This window comes from Tachysurus vachellii, chromosome 16, assembly GCF_030014155.1.
Source record: "Tachysurus vachellii isolate PV-2020 chromosome 16, HZAU_Pvac_v1, whole genome shotgun sequence".
NCBI classification, from domain to species: domain Eukaryota; kingdom Metazoa; phylum Chordata; class Actinopteri; order Siluriformes; family Bagridae; genus Tachysurus; species Tachysurus vachellii.
The window spans coordinates 6,454,111-6,477,166 of NC_083475.1; the positions used below are offsets into that span (position 1 = coordinate 6,454,111).

A 23,056-nucleotide genomic window follows, 5' to 3' on the forward strand; every position below is an offset into this window, starting at 1 on the left:
TGGAGTGAGGTACGTGTGCAGGTTCTCCATTTGCCTCATTAGTCATGTGTTTATGTTAAATAAATATAAAATTCCAGCTGGCCCTACTTCAGTTTGACTGAGAGCAGTGTTCACTTGTGTGACTAATGTATGTGTTCACATGAACGCAGTTCTAACCTGTTCCATAATCAACTGAAAGGCATGAATATAATTCCTTTCAAGGTTTCTTCTCAAAGTGCCTTACAAAGGACCTTAAACTGAACTGAAACATAGGAAACCCTGCTATAGACTGACATCCTGTCCAGGGTGGACCCCAAACCTCTTGTGCCCCAAAACTCCTGGGATAGGCTCCAGGTTCTTTGCGGCCCAGTAGGAGAAACAGTATAGAGGATGGTTGGATGGATGGATAGATGGATAGATGAATGGAGGAAGTATAGGAAGTTATGAAATATCTATAGAAAGCTGCACTTGAACTGTCCAACATTTAACTGTCCAAAAAATCCCTGAAGAACTACAATGACTTCCATTGTGTAGATGTGAACATGACATGCATCTCATCTTACATCAATATGCATATTTGGCTTCACAAAGAAGCACAACAACATTAAAGATTTAATAAAGAATGCTTGTTTGGTGGTTGGAAAAGAACATTCAACATTCAGTGCCCTCAGGCTAGCTAGGACTGGGCAATCTCTCTCTCTCTCTCTCTCTCTCTCTCTCTCTCTCTCTCTCTCTCTCTCTCTCTCTCTCTCTCTCTCTCTCTCTCTCTGTCTCTCTCTCTCTCTCTCTCTGGCTGTTTGAACTAAATTGGATTTACTCTGTCTAATGCCACTGAAGCTCACAACAGTGCACCAGCCACCCTGTTCTTGTCATCCAATTAGATTCGATTTCCCCAACCTGAAACGCTCTTAAAAGCTCATTGAGGTCTTTGTGGTGTATCCTGCTCCATAACATGACTCTCAGTCATATAGCCCCACAGTGTTGCCCCCTTTTTATCAATCCCAACCCCACAAATGGACAATAGTGGCTCAGGTTTTGCTCAACTGTCCTGCTCTGGTCAGGAAGCTTCTGCTGTTTTCCGTACTGACCTGTTTTTTTGTTTTTAATCTCCAGCTTGCCATCAGATACTGTAACTGACTGCTCGCTAGTGATTCATTTGGATTACTCTAGCCTTTCCGGTCAGCTTGAACTGGTCTGGATATTCTCCTCTTTCAATCCCTTAAAGCAATAGAAAGGCACTGTTTTTTTAAATAAATCTGTGGAAAACAGTGGAAAAAAATCACATAAGAGTATGTTTTGTGTTTACAGCACTGTGACTCCACGCTCTAAAACACTACACTGATCATTAAACACTGTACACTGAACATTTCAGTTCAATGCAAAATCAAGTTTAATAATCAGCTCAAATTACGTTTAATAAATTGGAAAAAACATGGAAATGTGCTTTAATGTTCTGGCATTTAACTGCTTACTACACTACAAAAGGTTCAAAAGGCTGCATTGGGGTTCTGTCCTTGGTCAATAGAAAGTTTCTCAAATAAATGCTTCTATGTAGAAGCTTTGGAGAGCAATAAAGCATTTATATTAAAACATATAAAAAATTCAGAATGCGTTTTTGGAGTTTTATCTCCGTTAGTAGATTATCTAGTAAGTTGTATCTATCCGTTTGCTTACAATTTATTCATAGTGCAATGTTGATGTTCTTGTTTGAATTTGCTGTATTTTATTGTGGTGGCATTTTATTCGCCAGGTTACGTTTATGAGTTTTGTCAGTGAAGCTCAGAATACTGATGCTGTATTTTTTCCATCTATAATGTTGTTGGGTTTTATGAGACACGCATGCATGTCTGGGCTTTTCTGTGTTAATAAACCCTTAAAACACTCTATCAATCTAGGTGTAGTTTGGCTTATTCATAAAGAGGAAGGTTAAGAAGGAACCACAGAAGCTGTAGCTAACTGTCAGTTATGTAAATGAGTTGATGGAGCTTATATATAATAATATTTTTCTTGGACTGGGGAGAAAACCAGGGAACCCACTGGAAACCATTTGTGAGGAGGTGCGAGGCAAACACGCTAAACACCAAACCACCATGCTCCCAGGAAATGTAAATATAATAATTCAATTGTATTGCACAAAAATAACAACAGTCATGGATCTTTCTCTTTGTTAACTTATATGCTTAACTTCTTTATGCACACACAAAAAAAGGTCTGACTTACTTTCCTAGAGAACATTAGAACCTCCGAATATACGTGGACCTACGTGGACTACTGGTGCGTTAAAGTCATTTCAGAAAGATTGTATTTACGAGTTTAACACACATTACCACCATTACAATGTCGTAACTACGAGTGGGGATTTTCTTTGTGCTCAGAGTTTCCGAGTTCGGGGCGATTCAATGTGTGGACATGGGTGGACGGAGTGTCTGTTGCTGATGGTAAATTTATTGAATGTTTACTTGCCTCAGAAGCTGATGTCAGCTATTATGGGTGTGTTTTATGCACCATGTTACTGATTCGAGAGAAATGATTCGATTTGTTTCTGTCAGGCTGTTTTATTTACAATAAAAAAAGCAAATTTTCCACACAAAATCTGAGATCGTTGTACAATTCTGATATACGATGTAGCGATAAAGTTTGCAGTAGTTGTGCACAGTAACGTCCTGTGTTTATTTTCCAGACATGCTGAACTTTTGTTTTCTGTGCATGCTTTTCTGGTTTGTGATCCTTTTCTTATGTCTTGTGCCATGACACAGTTTTTCTTTAATGCTATACATGGTTAACATTGTTGTGATGAGGAACTAAGTAAATTTCTCTTACAGATTGCAGACTTATAGAAGGTAAAAATGTCAAATTGGAGGTAGAAATATCGACAACAACATCTACATGAGGTTAACACAGACTCTGATAAACACAGATAATGAACAGCAGAAAAGCCTACAGCATCAACCCACGCCTGTAATTAGACTGCTCTTCTGAGAGGTTTCATTAGGTCAAAAATCAATCCCAAAAATAAATTCATTATTGTTCTGTTTTGAAGCATGCTTCAGCAAAATGCCTCAATCAGAAAGTTCATGGAGAAGAAACATTTTGTTGTGAAGATTTTTACCTGAAACATGACAACAGTAGAGTTAAGACCTAAACAAGAGCTAATGTTCCTACGAATGCTTTAGTAATATTTTCCACATAGTTTTACCACAGAGTTGAGAACGAATAATACATTTTTAAACTTTTTTTTATCTTAGGTCAAAAAGATAAAAGTTAGATCAAACTTTTTTGTACAAAATATTATAATTTCAGCAACAAGAGATACACATAACACATAAAAGTGCACTTGAAAGTGATGTCATGACAGTCAGCTAATGCTAGTTACACCACTGTATGTTCTGGAGGTGGAGCTTTTGTTTACATTGGAGGAGAAGGGGGCGGAGTTAATAAAATCACTAAAATCTTAACCAAATCCACCTAGTTAAGCATTAATTATGTTAATAATTTACAGTTTTGTCAAATCTAACAAAATTAACAATGAATTAGAAATTAGGGTAACTTTTGGTTAGCTTTTAAAAAGAAGAGCTTGACCTCTGAACCTGCTGAGAGAAAACACAGTCCTGGCTTCAGGTGTGCAAGCATTCCTGATTAAATGTTGATGCTAATGACTTAGCAGGGTAGTGGCAACTTAAATGGTTAAGGCTCTGTGTTTTCGCTCCAACAGTGGGTGTTCACTGTCGAGCACTGCCAATCTGCCACTGTTGGTCCCTTGATTGAGGCCCTTAACTCTCTGTAGTCCTGCATTATATCTGCCCCTGTACTCTGACCCGAACAAACTAGGACATGCAAGGAAAATCATTTCACTGTGCTGAAATGTATGTGCTAGTTTTCACCATCTTTATGCTGTAATGACATCATGCGTACATAACATATGTCTGGCCACGCCCCCTTAGAAACCATGTGTGATAGGACGTTAGCATACAGCTCATAAGCATATTATCCCTATACACTATCACAACCATCCTTTGCTAACGGTTTAAAATGAAGTGGTGGATAAAGCGGTTAAGGCTCTGGGTTGTTGATTGGAGGATATGGGTTCAAGCCCCCAGCATGGCCAAGCTGCCACTGTTGGTCCCTTGCGTGAGGCACTTAACCCTCTCTGCTCCAGTGGCAATGTATCACGTCGGACCCTGCGCTCTGACCCCAGAGCTCTGATAATGTACATGTGACATAAATAAGGCTTTTCTATTCTACAATCTCTCACACACACACGACTGGTGGTTCTGATATCATGGAATCTACTGACGGTCGCATGCAGTTGCATTACAGGATCAGGTTTAACTCGCTGTGTGGTGGAAACAAACTTTTAGTCGTATTCCTTTTCAGACGTCTGCCAACTTATTGATCTTCAAGCTACTCCGTGAGGAGGATCATATTTATACCAGCTGGATATTTGCTGCATGTTCTCATAAGCACTGCTGCTCTGGGGCTTTGTTCTTCTATTGAAATGCTTTTGACATGGTAACAACTAAAGATGAATTCCAGCAATAAATAGCTAATTACATGGGGAAGCTGTCTTTTTTCTGTCGCTAGGTTTTTTTATCAATTGATATAAAGATTATAGTATAGACGCTTTCATTTGCATGACATCCTTAAATGAACAATCTAGGGTCGCACGCCGGTCTGTTTTTGCAGAGACGTCGACTTTGCATTTCACACCACTAAACAGGACGCTGAATAAACTGAACTGTGATTGGTTACTTTAGAAGGTCAGTCAGATGACCTCTTGGGTTAGCCTTCATCAATAAAAGCTGGTATGGAGTCCATCATTTCTCACACCTTATTTGGTTCAGACGTTCATTATGACAGCATGAAACCAGCTCCGAATAAGTTCAGAGGGTAAAACAGAGCAGTTTATTTCTTAGTCTTGTTCTCCAAACTAGATGATACTACCAATCATCTTCACTTTTGTCTTGTTAGAACATGGTTTGTTGGTGGTGAAAGTATGTTTTATTTACTTGGCCATGCTACTGTAAATTTGGAGATTCCTGAGGTGAAACTGATCAGTTACATACAGACACAGAAAGCTCAAGTATCAGGTTCAGATAGCCAGAGTATTACTTAAAAAGATGATGCGCAGTTCTTGTCAATATCATCGCTCTTGTCTTTATATGTGACACTATTCTTGCACACTAGAGACCTCTAGGACCTCTTGTCTGATGCTTTTGTCCAGCCTTCAGGATTTCAGGATTTTGCGATTATAGAAATGAACCCAGGATCCAGAAAACTCTCTGACATTTGGAGGAACTTTACATTTTTTTTAAAATCACCCCAGATTTTCTGCTGATTTGAGTTACAATTTCTTTTAACTCTGTGAAATGCTGGAGGCTCAGAATAACACTGTATGAAGAACGGAAGTGATTTCAGCTTCATCAGGATGGATGCAAAATAAAAGGTGTGGCTTACAGTGTCAGAAACCACAGGATAGTCTTTAATATTGCATACAGGCATTAATAAATAAATAAATAAATAAATAAATAAATAAATAAATAGTGTGGAAAGGAATACTAGTATAGTGTAAAAGTGGTACTGTATATGTGTATATATATTTAAAATGTGAGATTTAAAATGTGGTTGCTAAGCAAACTGACAGGCACATCACCCCTGTTTTATCTTTACTCCATTAGTTGCTCTCTTGTCTCTTTCATGGTGTTAAATCAGGGAAACATACATTTTTACCCTTAATATTACGAACACAAGAAAACAGACGGCAATTAAATCAAGTGAAGCCAATATTTGAGCTTATATTTGATCACATGACCTTTCCCATCTTCTCTTCCTATTTTTTGCAGTTGAAAATGTTCAAAAATGGTGCCATCCTGAAGACTCACTCACTCACTCACTCACTCATTTTCTACGGCTTATCCGACATCCTGAAGACTTTCGTATTTAAATAAAAAAGAACTTTTTAGAACTCTTAGTTATGTTTTTGCCCCAAAGTAACACACTCATGTGTATCTCCTCTTCCTCCTCCTCCTCCTCCTCCTCCTCTAATGAAATTCTAAATTAAGTACCAAACAAATATTTTTGCTGAGTATGTCAGAGCTTCAGCTTTTAAAGATACACAAACTGGAAGCTGGATCATGTTGGTATTAAGATCATGTTGGAAATGAACCAGATAACATAATATGGCACAAAAATAATTACAGCCCCATGAGATCAGTTAATAGCGCTTTTATATCATGAATTTTTAATCCGTTTCCACCCCAGTGTCTGTCAATGCAGGGATCACTGTGGTATGAATGAACATCGTGGCTTCCAACCAGTCTATTTCTACCTGTCTGTGAGCTGAGCTACAGTCAATACAAATCAACCCAGAGTGGGAACCCATATTACACCTCTTAATTATTCAACAGAAGGGTTAGTCTGGGTAAAAACAATGGGCAAAGTGTGTCTTGGCAGCTTGGTCCAGAAACACACAGACTTAAGTACATGTGGCTTATAAACAACAACCAAAAAAAATGATCTTTATATACAGCTGCTCAAATATAAGAGGATATTGCAGGTGATGCAGAAAGATAGCCCTTCTCTGCAATATCTTCCTCTGTTAGCATCCTTGTTTATTTGTCATGCCCTTTATTCCCTCCTCGTGCACTTCACTTACTTCACACACAGTTAAACGCTTTGCTGCCCAGTGATGTGCAATAATCCTCCATTCATTTCCTGCTCTGATAAAAAGATTGTGAGATAAGAGAGATCCACTACATAACACACACACACACACACACACGCCTACATGCCAGCAAGCAGCATATGTGCACAGAAACAAGCAGTGAGCACACACTTGTACATACACACTCACAAGGATAAACACACATACATACAGATACCCCTTACACACAAACACACACACACACACACACACACACACACACACACACACACACACACACACACACACGCCTACATGCCAGGAAGCAGCATATGTGCACAGAAACAAGCAGTGAGCACACACTTGTACATACAAGTGTACTCACAAGGATAAACACACATACATACAGATACCCCAACACACACACACACACATATAAGTGCACACACACTCAGAAACACGAAATGAGCACACACTCATACATACACACTCACAAGGAAAAACACACACATACACACAGATTCCCCCACATATAGATACACACATGCACACACACACACACTCAGAAACAAGCATTGAACACACACACACACACAAAAATAAATCTCAGATAGAGCAAGTTGAAAACAGCTTGCTTTATACAGATGTCTTCCCCTCTGGAAATCATTGCCAAATAATTTAAATATTTCATTTAAGACCATTTGTTTAACTGATGATTATAAACATATGATCTATATGAGTCAGTCCACATCATCTACTGTAATGCAGCTAGTTTAGTAAAACAAATTAATCAAACCGACTAAAAAATATTATTATTAATGTTTAATGAGAGCTCTGTGGAAACAAGATAAAACCATAAAATCCACAGCCACCCACGCAGTTTCAAAATACACTCTGTGACTCAGATCTGACTCTGGGAACTTACTAAGTGCTCAGTGCTGTAGAAGACACAACCTGAACAGATACGTGATGTAGAAGCGATAAATTTGTCATAACATATCCGTGTACAAGCAAACACTATGTATGCCAACGTGTTTCTATGTCTAGTCACTTTGTGATAATAAAAGGATCGGGATCTGTCTCGCTCTTAAAATAGTCATAGGATAGGACAGTCCTTAAAACTAATCATCTCATTAGCCGTAATTTCTTATTTCTGCCTCAATAAACTAAGCCTGTACTCCACCTACTGCAGCCCCAAAAGGCACTCACCATGGTGACAATATGACGAGCTGATATGGGTGTGTTTTCCATGTGCGCGTCATCGTCCGTCTTGGCAAGGAGGCTCAGTTCTGAGTGATCCTGTGGTGCCTGCCGGAAATGTGACTCTGGTACGGTGGAAGGTATTCGCTTGGCTGTGAGAGACAGGGGCAGTGCATGGCTCTTATATCTTAGTGGTGGCATCGGGTTTTGGGAGTCCACGCCAGAGCGCCGACGCAATGGAGTGGCCAGCGCCAAACGACCATACCGATGCGATTGGTAACTCTCATCATCCCCTGAGAAGCCTCCTGTAAGAAAGATGTCCAAAGAACAAGACTGAGAATATAGACCTGTCATTTGTTTGCAGGCTACAAAGAGCCACTGCTACAACATAAAATGTATTAAAACTCTCAAATTAGAGATTTTACGTCGACCATAAGCATGTACCAATTTTTATACAATACTCATAACTGAGCTTTGAGATGAAACGCAATGCTAACATTCTTTAAGACCCCTTTAGCTGAAAAACAAAAAATCCACATAAGCTTCAACCCTTAAACCCAGATTGTATTTTATAAACTATGACACACATTATTCATATGGGTACATAATTTTCTTGGTATCTCCTGGAACGTTTTATTCCTAAAGATCCAAGCTGGCATTATTTATATAGCTGTGATCGTTACTAAGGTCTGGATTAAATGCAGCCAATTCAATAATGCATTAAATAAAAAAAAATCACAGATCATATTGAAAGCTGCTGTTCAGCAATTCACATCTGGTGTCCATGTGTAACATCTACTCTATGAGACCAAAATATAAAATGTGTTTGTTTAACATTTCATTCTCTGTTATCATCAGTTCCAGTCTTCTGGGAAAGCTTTCTAAGCTTTCTACGAGATAAAAGATCATTAGTCAGATCAGACACTGATCTTGTAAGAGTGAGATGGTCTGGGATGCAGACAGTGTTCCAGTTCATCCCAAAGGCTCATTTATCTGAAATAAATATAAAAAAGAAGAAATCTTTTTGCATCTGAAAGAAGAAAAGATGTTACTTTTACTAGACCCATCGTACAGATGCATACTGTATGTCCATAAAACTGATGGACAAATGCAAGGATTGTACAAACAGAACTGTACCATAATTACAATCAGTGTGGCTTTCCATCACCCTGAATGTGGAGGGAAAACTTTAAAGGTGTGTTACTCAATAGAATATTAGTCTGGTATTAAACCAAAGAAAAATCCAGATTAGGTCTGTAACGGTGGCTGGGGTTTGCATTTGGATGTTCACAAATCTCAGGCTGCCTATAGGGTTTGTATAAACTAACATAAACAAGAATTCCAGACCGGAAGTCAACTTTCCAGGCATGTTTTCTCAGACAATTAGTACACGTGTTCTGTACACAATTAGTACACGTGTTCTGTACACAATTAGTACACATGTTCTGTACACAATTAGTACACGTGTTCTGTACACAATTAGTACACATGTTCTGTACACAATTAGTATACATGTTCTGTACACAATTAGTACACGTGTTCTGTACACAATTAGTACACATGTTCTGTACACAATTAGTATACATGTTCTGTACACAATTAGTACACGTGTTCTGTACACAATTAGTACACGTGTTCTGTACACAATTAGTACTCATGTTCTGTACACAATTAGTATACATGTTCTGTACACAATTAGTACACGTGTTCTGTACACAATTAGTATACATGTTCTGTACACAATTAGTACACGTGTTCTGTACACAATTAGTACACGTGTTCTGTACACAATTAGTACACATGTTCTGTACACAATTAGTACACGTGTTCTGTACACAATTAGTACATGTGTTCTGTACACAATTAGTACACATGTTCTGTACACAATTAGTATACATGTTCTGTACACAATTAGTACACGTGTTCTGTACACAATTAGTACACGTGTTCTGTACACAATTAGTACACGTGTTCTGTACACAATTAGTACACATGTTCTGTACACAATTAGTACACGTGTTCTGTACACAATTAGTACACGTGTTCTGTACACAATTAGTACACATGTTCTGTACACAATTAGTATACATGTTCTGTACACAATTAGTACACGTGTTCTGTACACAATTAGTACACATGTTCTGTACACAATTAGTATACATGTTCTGTACACAATTAGTACACATGTTCTGTACACAATTAGTACACGTGTTCTGTACACAATTAGTACACGTGTTCTGTACACAATTAGTACACGTGTTCTGTACACGTGTTCTGTACACAATTAGTACACGTGTTCTGTACACAATTAGTACATGTGTTCTGTACACAATTAGTACACGTGTTCTGTACACGTGTTCTGTACACAATTAGTACACGTGTTCTGTACACAATTAGTACACGTGTTCTGTACATGTGTTCTGTACACAATTAGTACACGTGTTCTGTACACGTGTTCTGTACACAATTAGTACACGTGTTCTGTACACAATTAGTACACGTGTTCTGTACATGTGTTCTGTACACAATTAGTACACGTGTTCTGAACACGTGTTCTGTACACAATTAGTACACTTGTTCTGTACACGTGTTCTGTACACAATTAGTACACGTGTTCCGTACACGTATTCTGTACACAATTAGTACACGTGTTCTGTACACGTTAGCATATAGCATATTGCCCCTTTAACCCTAGACTTTTTTATTGTATATAATTCAACCGGTTAAAAAGGTGTAACGTGTCCAGAATCTTATGTCAAGATGACAGATGACACGTTTTCTCCCCGGCGACGGAGAAAGCCGTCGAACAGCCAATCATATGACGGGGGGGGGCGGAGCCTGATGAAAACACGCACCCTGTCTCCTTCCCTACATTATATAGTATACACATCATGTATATTGGGCTGAATTCTTTAAATCAGACCTGTAAATCAGACGTGCACAGAGATGAAACGTGTTAGTACACTTACGTATTATCTTATTATGATCATGATCATCAACAAAAAAAAATATGACAAGACATGAAGCATAAAGGGCAGACATGCATAAGACACGCATTTGTAGAAGACACGCATCTGTAGAAGACACGCATCTGTAGAAGACACGCATCTGTAGAAGACACGCTGCTGTAGAAGACATGCATCTGCTCACCTGCGATTTTTGCTGCAAGCAACAAAACAATGAGTCGAGAGAGAGAGCTTGGTCCAGGCATGGCTCTGTGAAGTGCACTGCGATCAGTCCTACCATCTGACAGCCTGCACTGTGTAAACAGCCCGAGACACGCCTTTAATCTCGCAATGAATGTGTGCAGTATTTAATAATGTAGATATAGATTTCTATAGCTAAACGGCAGCACGCGCGCATCCTCATCCATCCATCGTGTGAGGAGAGACAGCGATGGAAACAACGCAGGAGGAATAGATACAGGAAGAGAGACAGGCGGGGGGAGGGAGGGGGAGGGGTGGGAGTGATGGGGGGGATTAGTCTATAACACCAGTGTGTATCAGCACTCACTCACCTGCATGAGAACAAAACAAATACTGTTTTCAAAAAGAATCCTAAAGACTGTTTTAACACACAGAGTGATCACTGAGCTAAAATCATTTAAGGATGAAGATAACACCATGAGGGTGGATGATGCGAGTGCTGAAGGTTTCTTTTGAAAACCTTTTGAAAGACCTTTTCAACATGTGCGTGCGTGTTTTAATGCGGTTGCGAAAAGGAGGTCACTGAGAAGGTTAAAGACCTTTCCAACATGTGTGTGCATGTTAAAAATCTTACTGGTGTATTAGTTTGTCCTGTTGGAACTAATCTCGGGAGGGGATTAGTCTATAACACCAGTGTATATCAGCATTCACTCACCTGCATGAGAACAAATCAATCACTGTTTTCCAAAAGAATCCTAAAGACCGTTTAAACTGATAGAGTGATCAGTGAGCTAGTATCATTTAAGGATGAAGATAACACCACGAGGGTGGATGATGTGAGTGCTGAGGGTTTCTTTTACATTTACATTTACAGCATGTAGAAGACACCCTCATCCAGAGTGACTTACAACTGAGGGTTAAGGGCCTTGCTCAGGGGCCCAGCAGTGGCAGCTTGATGGACCTGGGAACGAACCCATGACCTTACGATCAGTAGCCCAACACCTTAACCACTGAGCTACCACATCCCATTTTACAAAGATAAGAAGGTTAAAGACCTTTTCAACATGTGTGTGCGTGTTTTAAAGGAGGTCACTAAACTTGTTCATCACCCTAGTTAAAAATCTTACTGATGTATTAAGTTTGTCCTGTTGGAACTCATTTAATTTTATTTTATAATATATCCTTTTGCTTAGTAGTCCAACAACTTAACCACTAAGTTACAGCCTGGAGTTGTTTTTGAGTAGTTTGGTGGCATGTTATTTCAAACATAAAAAAAAAAAAAAAATGATTGCATAACATTCTGGTTTGGCACCCACAATATCAGCACTACTCTCTCTGTTGCCCCCTATGTTGTGTATGATGTTACTGCAGGATCATTGGATATGTGTTTTATTTTTGTTCAGCGTGCTAAATAAGTCGATATTCTCTGTATAATGTGTGTTAAGGTGAGTCCAATCCAATCTGTAAGACACAAAAGTGCACCTTTCAGATTCTTAAAAATATCGCACTGAATTTCCAATCATAGCTGAACAGGAACCCAAATGGACCCCATTAATAAATGGTGTAGAAGAGATGCAACAGGATATTAATGTCTCGTCCTATAAGACAGATCCTATAGAAACTGCTCCAGAATATGATTATGGTGAGTTGTTGATCAGGGTGATTGTCTGGGGAAAGAAACTGTTTCTGTGTCTGTCAGTTTTAGTACTGTAAGCAAATCCCCAGAGATAAATCCCTCAAAAATAATGCCACTCATTTCATCTTACATATTCTCTGAATTGTAGAAACGTTTTAATATAAAAGCTTCATTCCTCTTCGAGGCTTTTGCAGAGAACCATTTTCTGCTGGCCTACTACAGAACCAGGTGGACTCCATTCAGCTCCATTCAATGCATTAATACGGCAAGTCTTAAAAATTGCACTGGAACTAAATATGTATTATTAGTTATTATTATCAAAGTGGGCAGTACGACTGTGAACAGCATATCAACACACTGTAGTACACAAAGGAATAATTAACTGCATTATTTTGAACAGTTAATTAAAGCCTTGTGTAACACCACTGTGTTGATGCTTCAGCAATGCCTCCGTTTATGTAGGTGAGTTAATCAGCTGTGGATCCTATGCTTTTACAAGCAACACACACTGTGCTTAAATGGTATAATTAATTAGTGTTAGTTATTATGCTTTCTGCAGCCATTACAAGGATAAAGCACTTAATAAAGATGATGAAAAAATCTATCTATCTATCTATCTATCTATCTATCTATCTATCTATCTATCTATCTATCTATCTATCTATCTATCTATCTATCTATCTATCTATCTATCTATCTATCTATCTATCTATCTATCTATCTATCTATCTATCTAAATAACAAATGCTCTACTTCTGTTGATCTGGTCTTAGCACTATTGTGTTGGCGCCACCTACTGACGGATTAATAAAACAAATAAACATAAACAAAAAAGGCAGCATGTGCAGTCTATGTGGTAGCTGTAAAAAAAAAACAAAAAAAAAACTTTTAGACTGTTAGTAGTCTTAGTTCATGACCTTGTGAAGCAAGGACGTATTCACTGATAAACACATTGAAAACAATGTTGTTCTTGATAAGGGCTACATAGAAATGATATTATTTACTTTTACATTATTTACCAAATGAGGATGAGGTTCACTTCTGAATCTGGTTCCTCTCAGGGTTTCTTCCTCATATCAGTATGCTGGTGTTGCCCCTGGCTTGCTCATTAGGGATAGATGTTAGAGATATTTGGTAAACTAAATTTAAATATTAAACTTATATTGGTATTTTGTTTCTATACTTATGTAAAGTTGCTTTGTGAATTGATCATATAAATTGAATTGAATTATGTGGACACACACAGACCAATACTATGCTGTAGCTTGTATGTAATATATATATATATATATATATACGTATATATATATATATATATATATATATATATATATATATATATATATATATATATATATACGTATATATATATATATATATATATATATATATATATATATATATATATATATATATATATATATATATATACGTATATATATATATATATACGTATATATATATATATATATATATATATATATATATATGTATATATATACATATATATACGTATATATATGTATATATATATATATATATATATACGTATATATATATATATATATATATATATATATATATATATATATATATATATATATATATATATATATATATATATATATATAACAACTTTTGTTATGTCGAGATAATGAGAAAACAAAATTAAAGTAAAGCATGGCCTCTTAGGACTTTCGTAATTATTAGAAATAAGAAAGTCACAAAGAGTTTGTGTGTTTTTATGCACTGTATATGTTATGTTATATCAAATAAAATTAAGAATATTAATTGGAAATTGGTTGAAATTTACAATAATAATTGCATTAACAATAACATTAGTGAAGTATATTTAGCTAATTTATCTAACAAATGATATATCAGGTTCTTGTACATTCTGTAATATAAACACAATGTTTTGAATCATTGTGTGGGACAAAAATTAATATACAGAAAAAAAGATGTGTTATTTTTTATATGAGGAATGTAAAATGGCGAAATGTCATATTTTTGTTTTAAATCTTTTTATTTTATTTGGAAAGTTTCATATAAATAAATGTAAAGTGGTCTGAAAAGAAAGCAAACATTTTCCATTTTAAGCTGGGATTGAAAATTTATTTTAAAACTTTAAAAGGACTCACGAGCCGAAAAGCTGTCAAACCTATGGACTTTTACAAGGCTGTTAATTTAATTCCTCTTTTCTAAATTAATCGTATTGCTCGATGCCCCTTCTTTGTATTTTTTCTTTCCTTTATGTTATGTTACTATTTTAAGATTTGAATACTATTTCATTGCATTTTGTTATCTGTTATCATTTGTTATTGAACAATAAAAAAATATATACAATAATAAAAAGTTATTTTATTAAACAAACCTGATGCACATTATTTGTTCATTATTTTCTTGAAGTAGTGTGAAAAACATGGCTGTATTTTTGTAGTTAATTAAGAGAAGCTCCAGTACAGTGCCTTAATTACCCCAGGAGAACAAGTCAGTTTTATTAGCTAATCAGTTTTACACTTTAATATCCTTTTACATTTGGAATGAATGAAATACATGTATTAAAATGTCACATTTATTTAATAATATACAGACTCTAATACTATATATTATATTTATAATAGTTCTGAATAGGTGCTAGAAAAGAGGCACAGAGAGCATTTGTAAATAAAATGATCAAATCTGACATCATATCCAACTTCAACTACAGCTTCTGAATGCCTGCTGACACTCAACACCTATACTCACTGGCCACATTATTAGGTATAGGTATATATGTTATTATGTACTTCTGTTCATTGTAATCAGTCGGCCGTACACATAGCAGCAACACAATGCTAGTTAATGCCAGAACACACATCAATTTTGGATGGATGGATGGATAAATGGTTGAAATTATGGATGGATGAATAAATAATTGGATGGACGGATGGTGTGATGGATGGAAAATGTTGAGTTTGTCCAAATCTATCCAAATCACAGTTCTTATATAAAATCATGGCAGCAGTTATCACAAAGTCACATTGATGATTATATTTTAAGTCTAAATAATTACTTTTTTTGCCTAAATGAATAAATTCATGTACATTTAGAAACCATTTAATCCCCAAAGAAACTCAAACAAAATCATTTTAATTAACACTAGTTTGTGAGATAATTAGACATAACCTGAAAACAAAAAACCTAGGACATATCAAATTTTATTTAATGTTTGCTTTGAGAGAAACGTCTCAGATACAGCGGTTTTCTTATTTGAAAATGCTACTGCTAGTTAATGCCACAAAACACACCAGGATGTGGACAAATATTAATCAGGATGTACAATCATAGAAAAATTGGTTGTCAGTGTCACACAGTCAAACAATTATACAGTGAGCTGCTAATGAAGAGGGATATGTTAGAAAGAGAGGATACTAAAGTGGATATATAAAGAAAAAAAAACACAACACACCCGGATAAACATTGAGGTTTTAGTCATGTAAAAATAATCAATAGTGTAAGTCGTGCAATTTTGTGATACAGCATTAGCTATAGAAAGCTAACTGTGGACATTTTGATGTCTGAAAGCTAACAATGAGGTCATTTTTGTCTAAAAGACTTAGTTGGTATCTACTATACTGTAATTTTAAAACAAAAAAAGAAATTATGGCAAATAAAACCTTAATATTTACACATAATGCCATAACGACTTAATGTTCCATATAGTGGCATAATTTGAGTATATAAAAGTATTTTGATAATGTTACCTTTAATAAAAAAATAAATATCCATCAACTTATGTACACACACATGCACACACATGCACGTACACACACACACGCACACACACACACACACACACACACACACACACACACACAGCTGCAGGTCATTTTATTTGCTCGTACGTATAAGATGGCCGTTTTCTCATATGATACACAAGACATGAACGTCTTCCAAGTTACTGCATTTCATTGAAGTATTTATACTCTGGAGTACAAAGATAAATTACAAAAAAAAATGCCTTTATTAAATCATTTATAGCAGCTTACTTTCCTCTCAGAAGTTAAATAATCCTTCCTAAATTATTCTTAATTATTCTTACTTCCTCCTTCATCAGATGTGAGAAAAGCAGTGTCATTTCTAAGTGGAACTTCATTGCCTTATCTCAAACAAGACACTATACACACACACTCTCTCGAACCAACACAAGATTACTTACATTAATAGCTAAACAATTAATTAAAGCACAAACATATGATGCCTACATGCAATAAGATGAATTAAATGTGTTTGAATTCTATAGAAGCCAAAGTCTGTGTCCTATTTCCTACCTCAAGCTTTTTTCGGTGTGATTCTCACCACATCCTCTTCTATGCGGTGGTTCAAGCTTGAAACAAAATGTTACTTTGTCGCTCTCTTAGTTTGTCCTCAATTTATATGCAGATTTTTTTCCGTATTACTGAAATTCGGTTCATGTCATGAATAATTATGTTAAGTTCACATACCTACAGTATAGTATCCTCAAGCACTGAAAATAAAAGTCAAAGTTTTTGTCAGTGGAGTTTCTAAAACATTCAAACACTCTATAAGCAATCCTGTTATTTAAGCTAGCAGTTTGTTAGAGTTAAAACTTAACCTGAACCTTTTTTCTGTCTAAATACTCTATCTGCAAAAGTAACATCATTATACATTAAGTAAAGGTTTACCTTTAATTACACACTGTACTGTTATATATGGTCAAGTTATCCCTATCTATGGACACCAATCAGATACCACAGCCTTAACACCTGTGCTCAGTCGCAACACTAACTCAAGGGCTCTGTCTCAATCAGCTCTCTAGATGCTGAATCTACTGTACGTATATACTGTATCATGTACACCACTTTAATCACTGGTAATGACTCACTAAACCCTGTGACACTGATGACTCCATTTCTGGCTACATGACCATAATTTCTTCACAAGTCACTGTAAAAACTAAACCTATGAAATATCTCTGTTTTACATGTCATATAAATTTCTCTAAATCACACATTTTTCTGTCACAGTACTTCAAAGCATATCGAAGGCTGGTGGGGTTTTTAATTCATTATACACTTGAAAGTTATATTTAAAACATATTTAGAACGTCAAATAAAGTATTTGAGAGCCACAAAAGCAATAAGAAGCTACTTCAAGTCTGGTTCATCTATTTTTTTTTTTTTTTCAAGTTGATAGGCTTCAGAAAACATGACATCATTTCCAGTCATTTTTTTTCTCCCCGATCGGTGTCATGACTACTAAACTAGATCTGATTGAGATGTTTTAAAACAGACTTTCATTCTCAAACACATTGTGATGTAGGTGCTCAGGTTTGTCTGTGTACACCTGACTGTACCAAGCCTGTTACTGGTTTTTATGTCAGTTTTTCATGGACCTTCTAAATGAAAAAATATAAGATCTTTTTGTAAATTATTACCATTTTCAAATTCTTTTACATTTGGAATGAATGAAATACATGTATTAAAATGGCACATTTATTTAATAATATACAGACTCTAATACTATATTTTATATTTATAATAGTTCTGAATAGGTGCTAGAAAAGAGGCACAGAGAGCATTTGTAAATAAAATGATCAAATCTGACATCATATCCAACTTCAACTACAGCTTCTGAATGCCTGCTGACACTCAAAACATACTCACTGGCCACATTATTAGGTATAGGTATATATGTTATTATGTACTTCTGTTCATTGTAATCAGTCGGCCGTACACATAGCAGCAACACAATGCTAGTTAATGCCAGAACACACATCAATTTTGGATGGATGGATGGATGGATGGTTGAAATTATGGATGGATGAATAAATAATTGGATGGACGGATGGTGTGATGGATGGAAAATGTTGAGTTTGTCCAAATCTATCCAAATAACAGTTCTTATATAAAATCATGGCAGCAGTTATCACAAAGTCACATTGATGATTATATTTTAAGTCTAAATAATTACTTTTCTTGCCTAAATGAATAAATTCATGTACATTTAGAAACCATTTAATCCCCAAAGAAACTGAAACAAAATCATTTTAATTAACACTAGTTTGTGAGATAATTAGACATAACCTGAAAACAAAAAACCTAGGACATATCAAATTTTATTTAATGTTTGCTTTGAGAGAAACGTCTCAGATACAGCGGTTTTCTTATTTGAAAATGCTACTGCTAGTTAATGCCACAAAACACACCAGGATGTGGTCAAATATTAATCAGGATGTACAATCATAGAAAAATTGGTTGTCAGTGTCACACAGTCAAACAATTATACAGTGAGATGCTAATGAAGAGGGATATGTTAGAAAGAGAGGATACTAAAGTGGATATATAAAGAAAAAAAAAACACAACACACCCTGATAAACATTGAGGTTTTAGTCATGTTAAAATAATCAATAGTGTAAGTCGTGCAATTTTGTGATACAGCATTAGCTATAGAAAGCTAACTGTGGACATTTTGATGTCTGAAAGCTAACAATGAGGTCATTTTTGTCTAAAAGACTTAGTTGGTATCTACTATACTGTAATTTTAAAACAATAAAAGAAATTATGGCAAATAAAACCTTAATATTTACACATAATGCCATAACGACTTAATGTTCCATATAGTGGCATAATTTGAGTATATAAAAGTATTTTGATAATGTTACCTTTAATAAAAAAATAAATATCCATCAACTTATGTACACACACATGCACACACATGCGCGTACACACACACACACACACACACACACACACACACACACACACACACAGCTGCAGGTCATTTTATTTGCTCGTACGTATAAGATGGCCGTTTTCTCATATGATACACAAGACATGAACGTCTTCCAAGTTACTGCATTTCATTGACGTATTTATACTCTGGAGTACAAAGATAAATTACAAAAAAAAAATGCCTTTATTAAATCATTTATAGCAGCTTACTTTCCTCTCAGAAGTTAAATAATCCTTCCTAAATTATTCTTAATTATTCTTACTTCCTCCTTCATCAGATGTGAGAAAAGCAGTGTCATTTCTAAGTGGAACTTCATTGCCTTATCTCAAACAAGACACTATACACACACACTCTCTCGAACCAACACAAGATTACTTACATTAATAGCTAAACAATTAGTTAAAGCACAAACATATGATGCCTACATGCAATAAGATGAATTAAATATGTTTGAATTCTATAGAAGCCAAAGTCTGTGTCCTATTTCCTACCTCAAGCTTTTTTCGGTGTGATTCTCACCACATCCTCTTCTATGCGGTGGTTCAAGCTTGAAACAAAATGTTACTTTGTCGCTCTCTTAGTTTGTCCTCAATTTATATGCAGATTTTTTTCCGTATTACTGAAATTCGGTTCATGTCATGAATAATTATGTTAAGTTCACATACCTAAAGTATAGTATCCTCAAGCACTGAAAATAAAAGTCAAGGTTTTTGTCAGTGGAGTTTCTAAAACATTCAAACACTCTATAAGCAATCCTGTTATTTAAGCTAGCAGTTTGTTAGAGTTAAAACTTAACCTGAACCTTTTTTTCTGTCTAAATACTCTATCTGCAAAAGTAACATCATTATACATTAAGTAAAGGTTTACCTTTAATTACACACTGTACTGTTATATATGGTCAAGTTATCCCTATCTATGGACACCAATCAGATACCACAGCCTTAACACCTGTGCTCAGTCGCAACACTAACTCAAGGGCTCTGTCTCAATCAGCTCTCTAGATGCTGAATCTACTGTACGTATATACTGTATCATGTACACCACTTTAATCACTGGTAATGACTCACTAAACCCTGTGACACTGATGACTCCATTTCTGGCTACATGACCATAATTTCTTCACAAGTCACTGTAAAAACTAAACCTATGAAATATCTCTGTTTTACATGTCATATAAATTTCTCTAAATCACACATTTTTCTGTCACAGTACTTCAAAGCATATCGAAGGCTGGTGGGGTTTTTAATTCATTATACACTTGAAAGTTATATTTAAAACATATTTAAAACGTCAAATAAAGTATTTGAGAGCCACAAAAGCAATAAGAAGCTACCTCAAGTCTGGTTCATCTATTTTTTTTTTTTTTTTCAAGTTGATAGGCTTCAGAAAACATGACATCATTTCCAGTCATTTTTTTTCTCCCCGATCGGTGTCATGACTACTAAACTAGATCTGATTGAGATGTTTTAAAACAGACTTTCATTCTCAAACACATTGTGATGTAGGTGCTCAGGTTTGTCTGTGTACACCTGACTGTACCAAGCCTGTTACTGGTTTTTATGTCAGTTTTTCATGGACCTTCTAAATGAAAAAATATAAGATCTTTTTGTAAATTATTACCATTTTCAAATTCTGCTAGGTGTGGATATGTAAAAGTGGGTATGCGGGTATACATAATAAAAAAAAAAAATATATATATAAAAAATACCTCAGGGACATAGACGCCCCTGCCTTGCATAGTCTTCCGCTGCCTTGTGGGACAGGTCCTTGTCAGAACTAAAGGCTAAGGGAGACAACCCCGACAGAAAACATGCAAATGTGGAGGCATCGAGGGCAGTCGATGAACGGAACTCCCGTAATCCTCTGGCCATCCGCTGCAGGGAATATTAGTCTGCGCCTGTCTCGACATGTTCTTGCCGGCGTAGATCCACTAATAACTCCCCCAGAGAGTGCTGCTAGTAACTTGCAAAAGCTAACAACACTTCAACACTCCTTGCAAGCAGTTTTCATGACATGAACAACCGCAATAAACTCCATACCGGATCGGTCGTCGCCCGGGTTACCAAGGACCGCGCTGCTCGATATCATCTTCAGTCGACAGTGAAAAATGGACTAGGAAGACGATCCAAGAATCTGACAGTTGCTCAGTGGAATGTCAGGACACTTCTTGACCGAGATGAAGCCAACAGACCAGAAAGACGCACTGCACTTGTGGCAATGGAACTCGCAAAGTACAGGATCGACATCGCTGCCCTGTGTGAAACAAGATTCCCAGAGTCTGGCAGTCTCAACGACTTGGATTACACCTTCTTCTGGAATGGCAAACCTGATGGAGAGAAAAGAGAGGCTGGAGTGGGTTTCGCCATCAGAAAAGACATTGTATCAAAGCTGACTGAGACGCCAATACCAATCAATGACAGGATCATGACAATGCGGCTTCCACTGGCAAAGGATAACTCTGCTACAATCATCAGTGTGTACGCTCCAACATTGACAAACACGGATGAAAAGAAAGAAGCCTTCTACAGCCAGTTAGCATATACTCTCAGACAAGTCCCTCACACCGACAAGCTTATCCTGATGGGAGATTTCAACGCCAGAATAGGGAGTGAATACGACAAATGGCCATTGGTCTTAGGAAAACATGGAATTGGGAAATGTAATTCCAATGGAGAGCTCCTACTGTCTCTGTGCTCTGAATTTGAATTGACAGTGACAAACACCATGTTCAAGCAGAAGGACGACAGGAAGACCACATGGATGCATTCTCGCTCCAAACATTGGCACATGATAGACTTCATCATAACAAGGCGCAGGGATAAGATGGACTTCTGCAATACCCGAGTCATGCGTGGAGCAAATTGCTGGACTGATCATCAGATGCTGAGATCAAAAGTGGCATTTCACCTTAGACAAAAGTACAACAAGCAAGGTTCTAAGAAGCCATCCAAGCTCAATATAGCGAAACTCAAAGCCATCGATCAAAGAGAGGGTCTAGCAAGAGATATGAACGATGCTCTCGACAAACTTGAAGTAGTGGAAAGATCTTCAGTGGACCAGGAATGGGCAGCCCTACAACAAGTGGTATACAACACAACAAAAACGTCTCTTGGCAAACCCAACAGAAGACATCAAGACTGGTTTGATCCTGACGACCAGAAACTACTACAACTGCTGAACAAGAGAGACCAAGCCCATCAGAAAGTGCTGCAAACCAGGAGTACCAGATCAACTGTTGCATCTTACAAAGATGCCTGTAGACAACTCCAACAGCACACCCGTTCCCTAAAGACGGCCTGGTGGGACAGAAAAGCAGAAGAACTACAGGGAGCTGCGGATAGAAATGACATGAAGAGCTTCTACAGTGGACTCAAGGAAGTCTGGGGTCCCCAGAAAAAAGGACCTGTACAACTGAAGTCAGCAGACGGGCAGGAGATCTTCTCAGACAACAAGAGAGTCCTAGCAAGATGGAGTGAACACTTCCAGAAGCTTTTGAATGTCCCGGGCGAGATTGAGACTGAAGCCCTTGACAACATACAGCAGCATACCATCAAAACTTGCCTTGATGAGACTCCATCCATGGATGAGATGAGGAAAGCAATTGCAGGCCTGAAAGATGGCAGAGCACCAGGTGGAGATGGGATTCCTGCGGAAGTATGGAAGCACGGAGGTACCAATCTGCTTGCTAAGCTACACCAACTGATATGCAAGGCATG

At 36.7% G+C, this 23,056-nt stretch overlaps 1 protein-coding gene across 5 annotated transcripts in view; it reads right to left on the minus strand.

The window, feature by feature from the left end:
- The window catches only part of ptprr (protein tyrosine phosphatase receptor type R), a 46,086-nt gene extending 29,125 nt beyond the window's left edge, over positions 1-16,961 (minus strand). For 3 of the 5 annotated variants that reach the window (XM_060889530.1, XM_060889532.1, XM_060889529.1), the window contains exons 1-2: positions 10,970-11,211; positions 7,829-8,124 (exon numbers count right to left, since the gene is read on the minus strand). In XM_060889530.1, the coding sequence (XP_060745513.1) occupies positions 7,829-8,124; positions 10,970-11,030 (357 nt within the window). In that variant the 5' untranslated portion in view covers positions 11,031-11,211. Of the gene's footprint in view, positions 1-7,828; positions 8,125-10,969; positions 11,214-16,914 lie in introns of those variants that run through there. The other 2 variants (XM_060889534.1, XM_060889533.1) reach the window with 2 other exon arrangements.
- Positions 16,962-23,056: the final 6,095 nt, after the last annotated feature.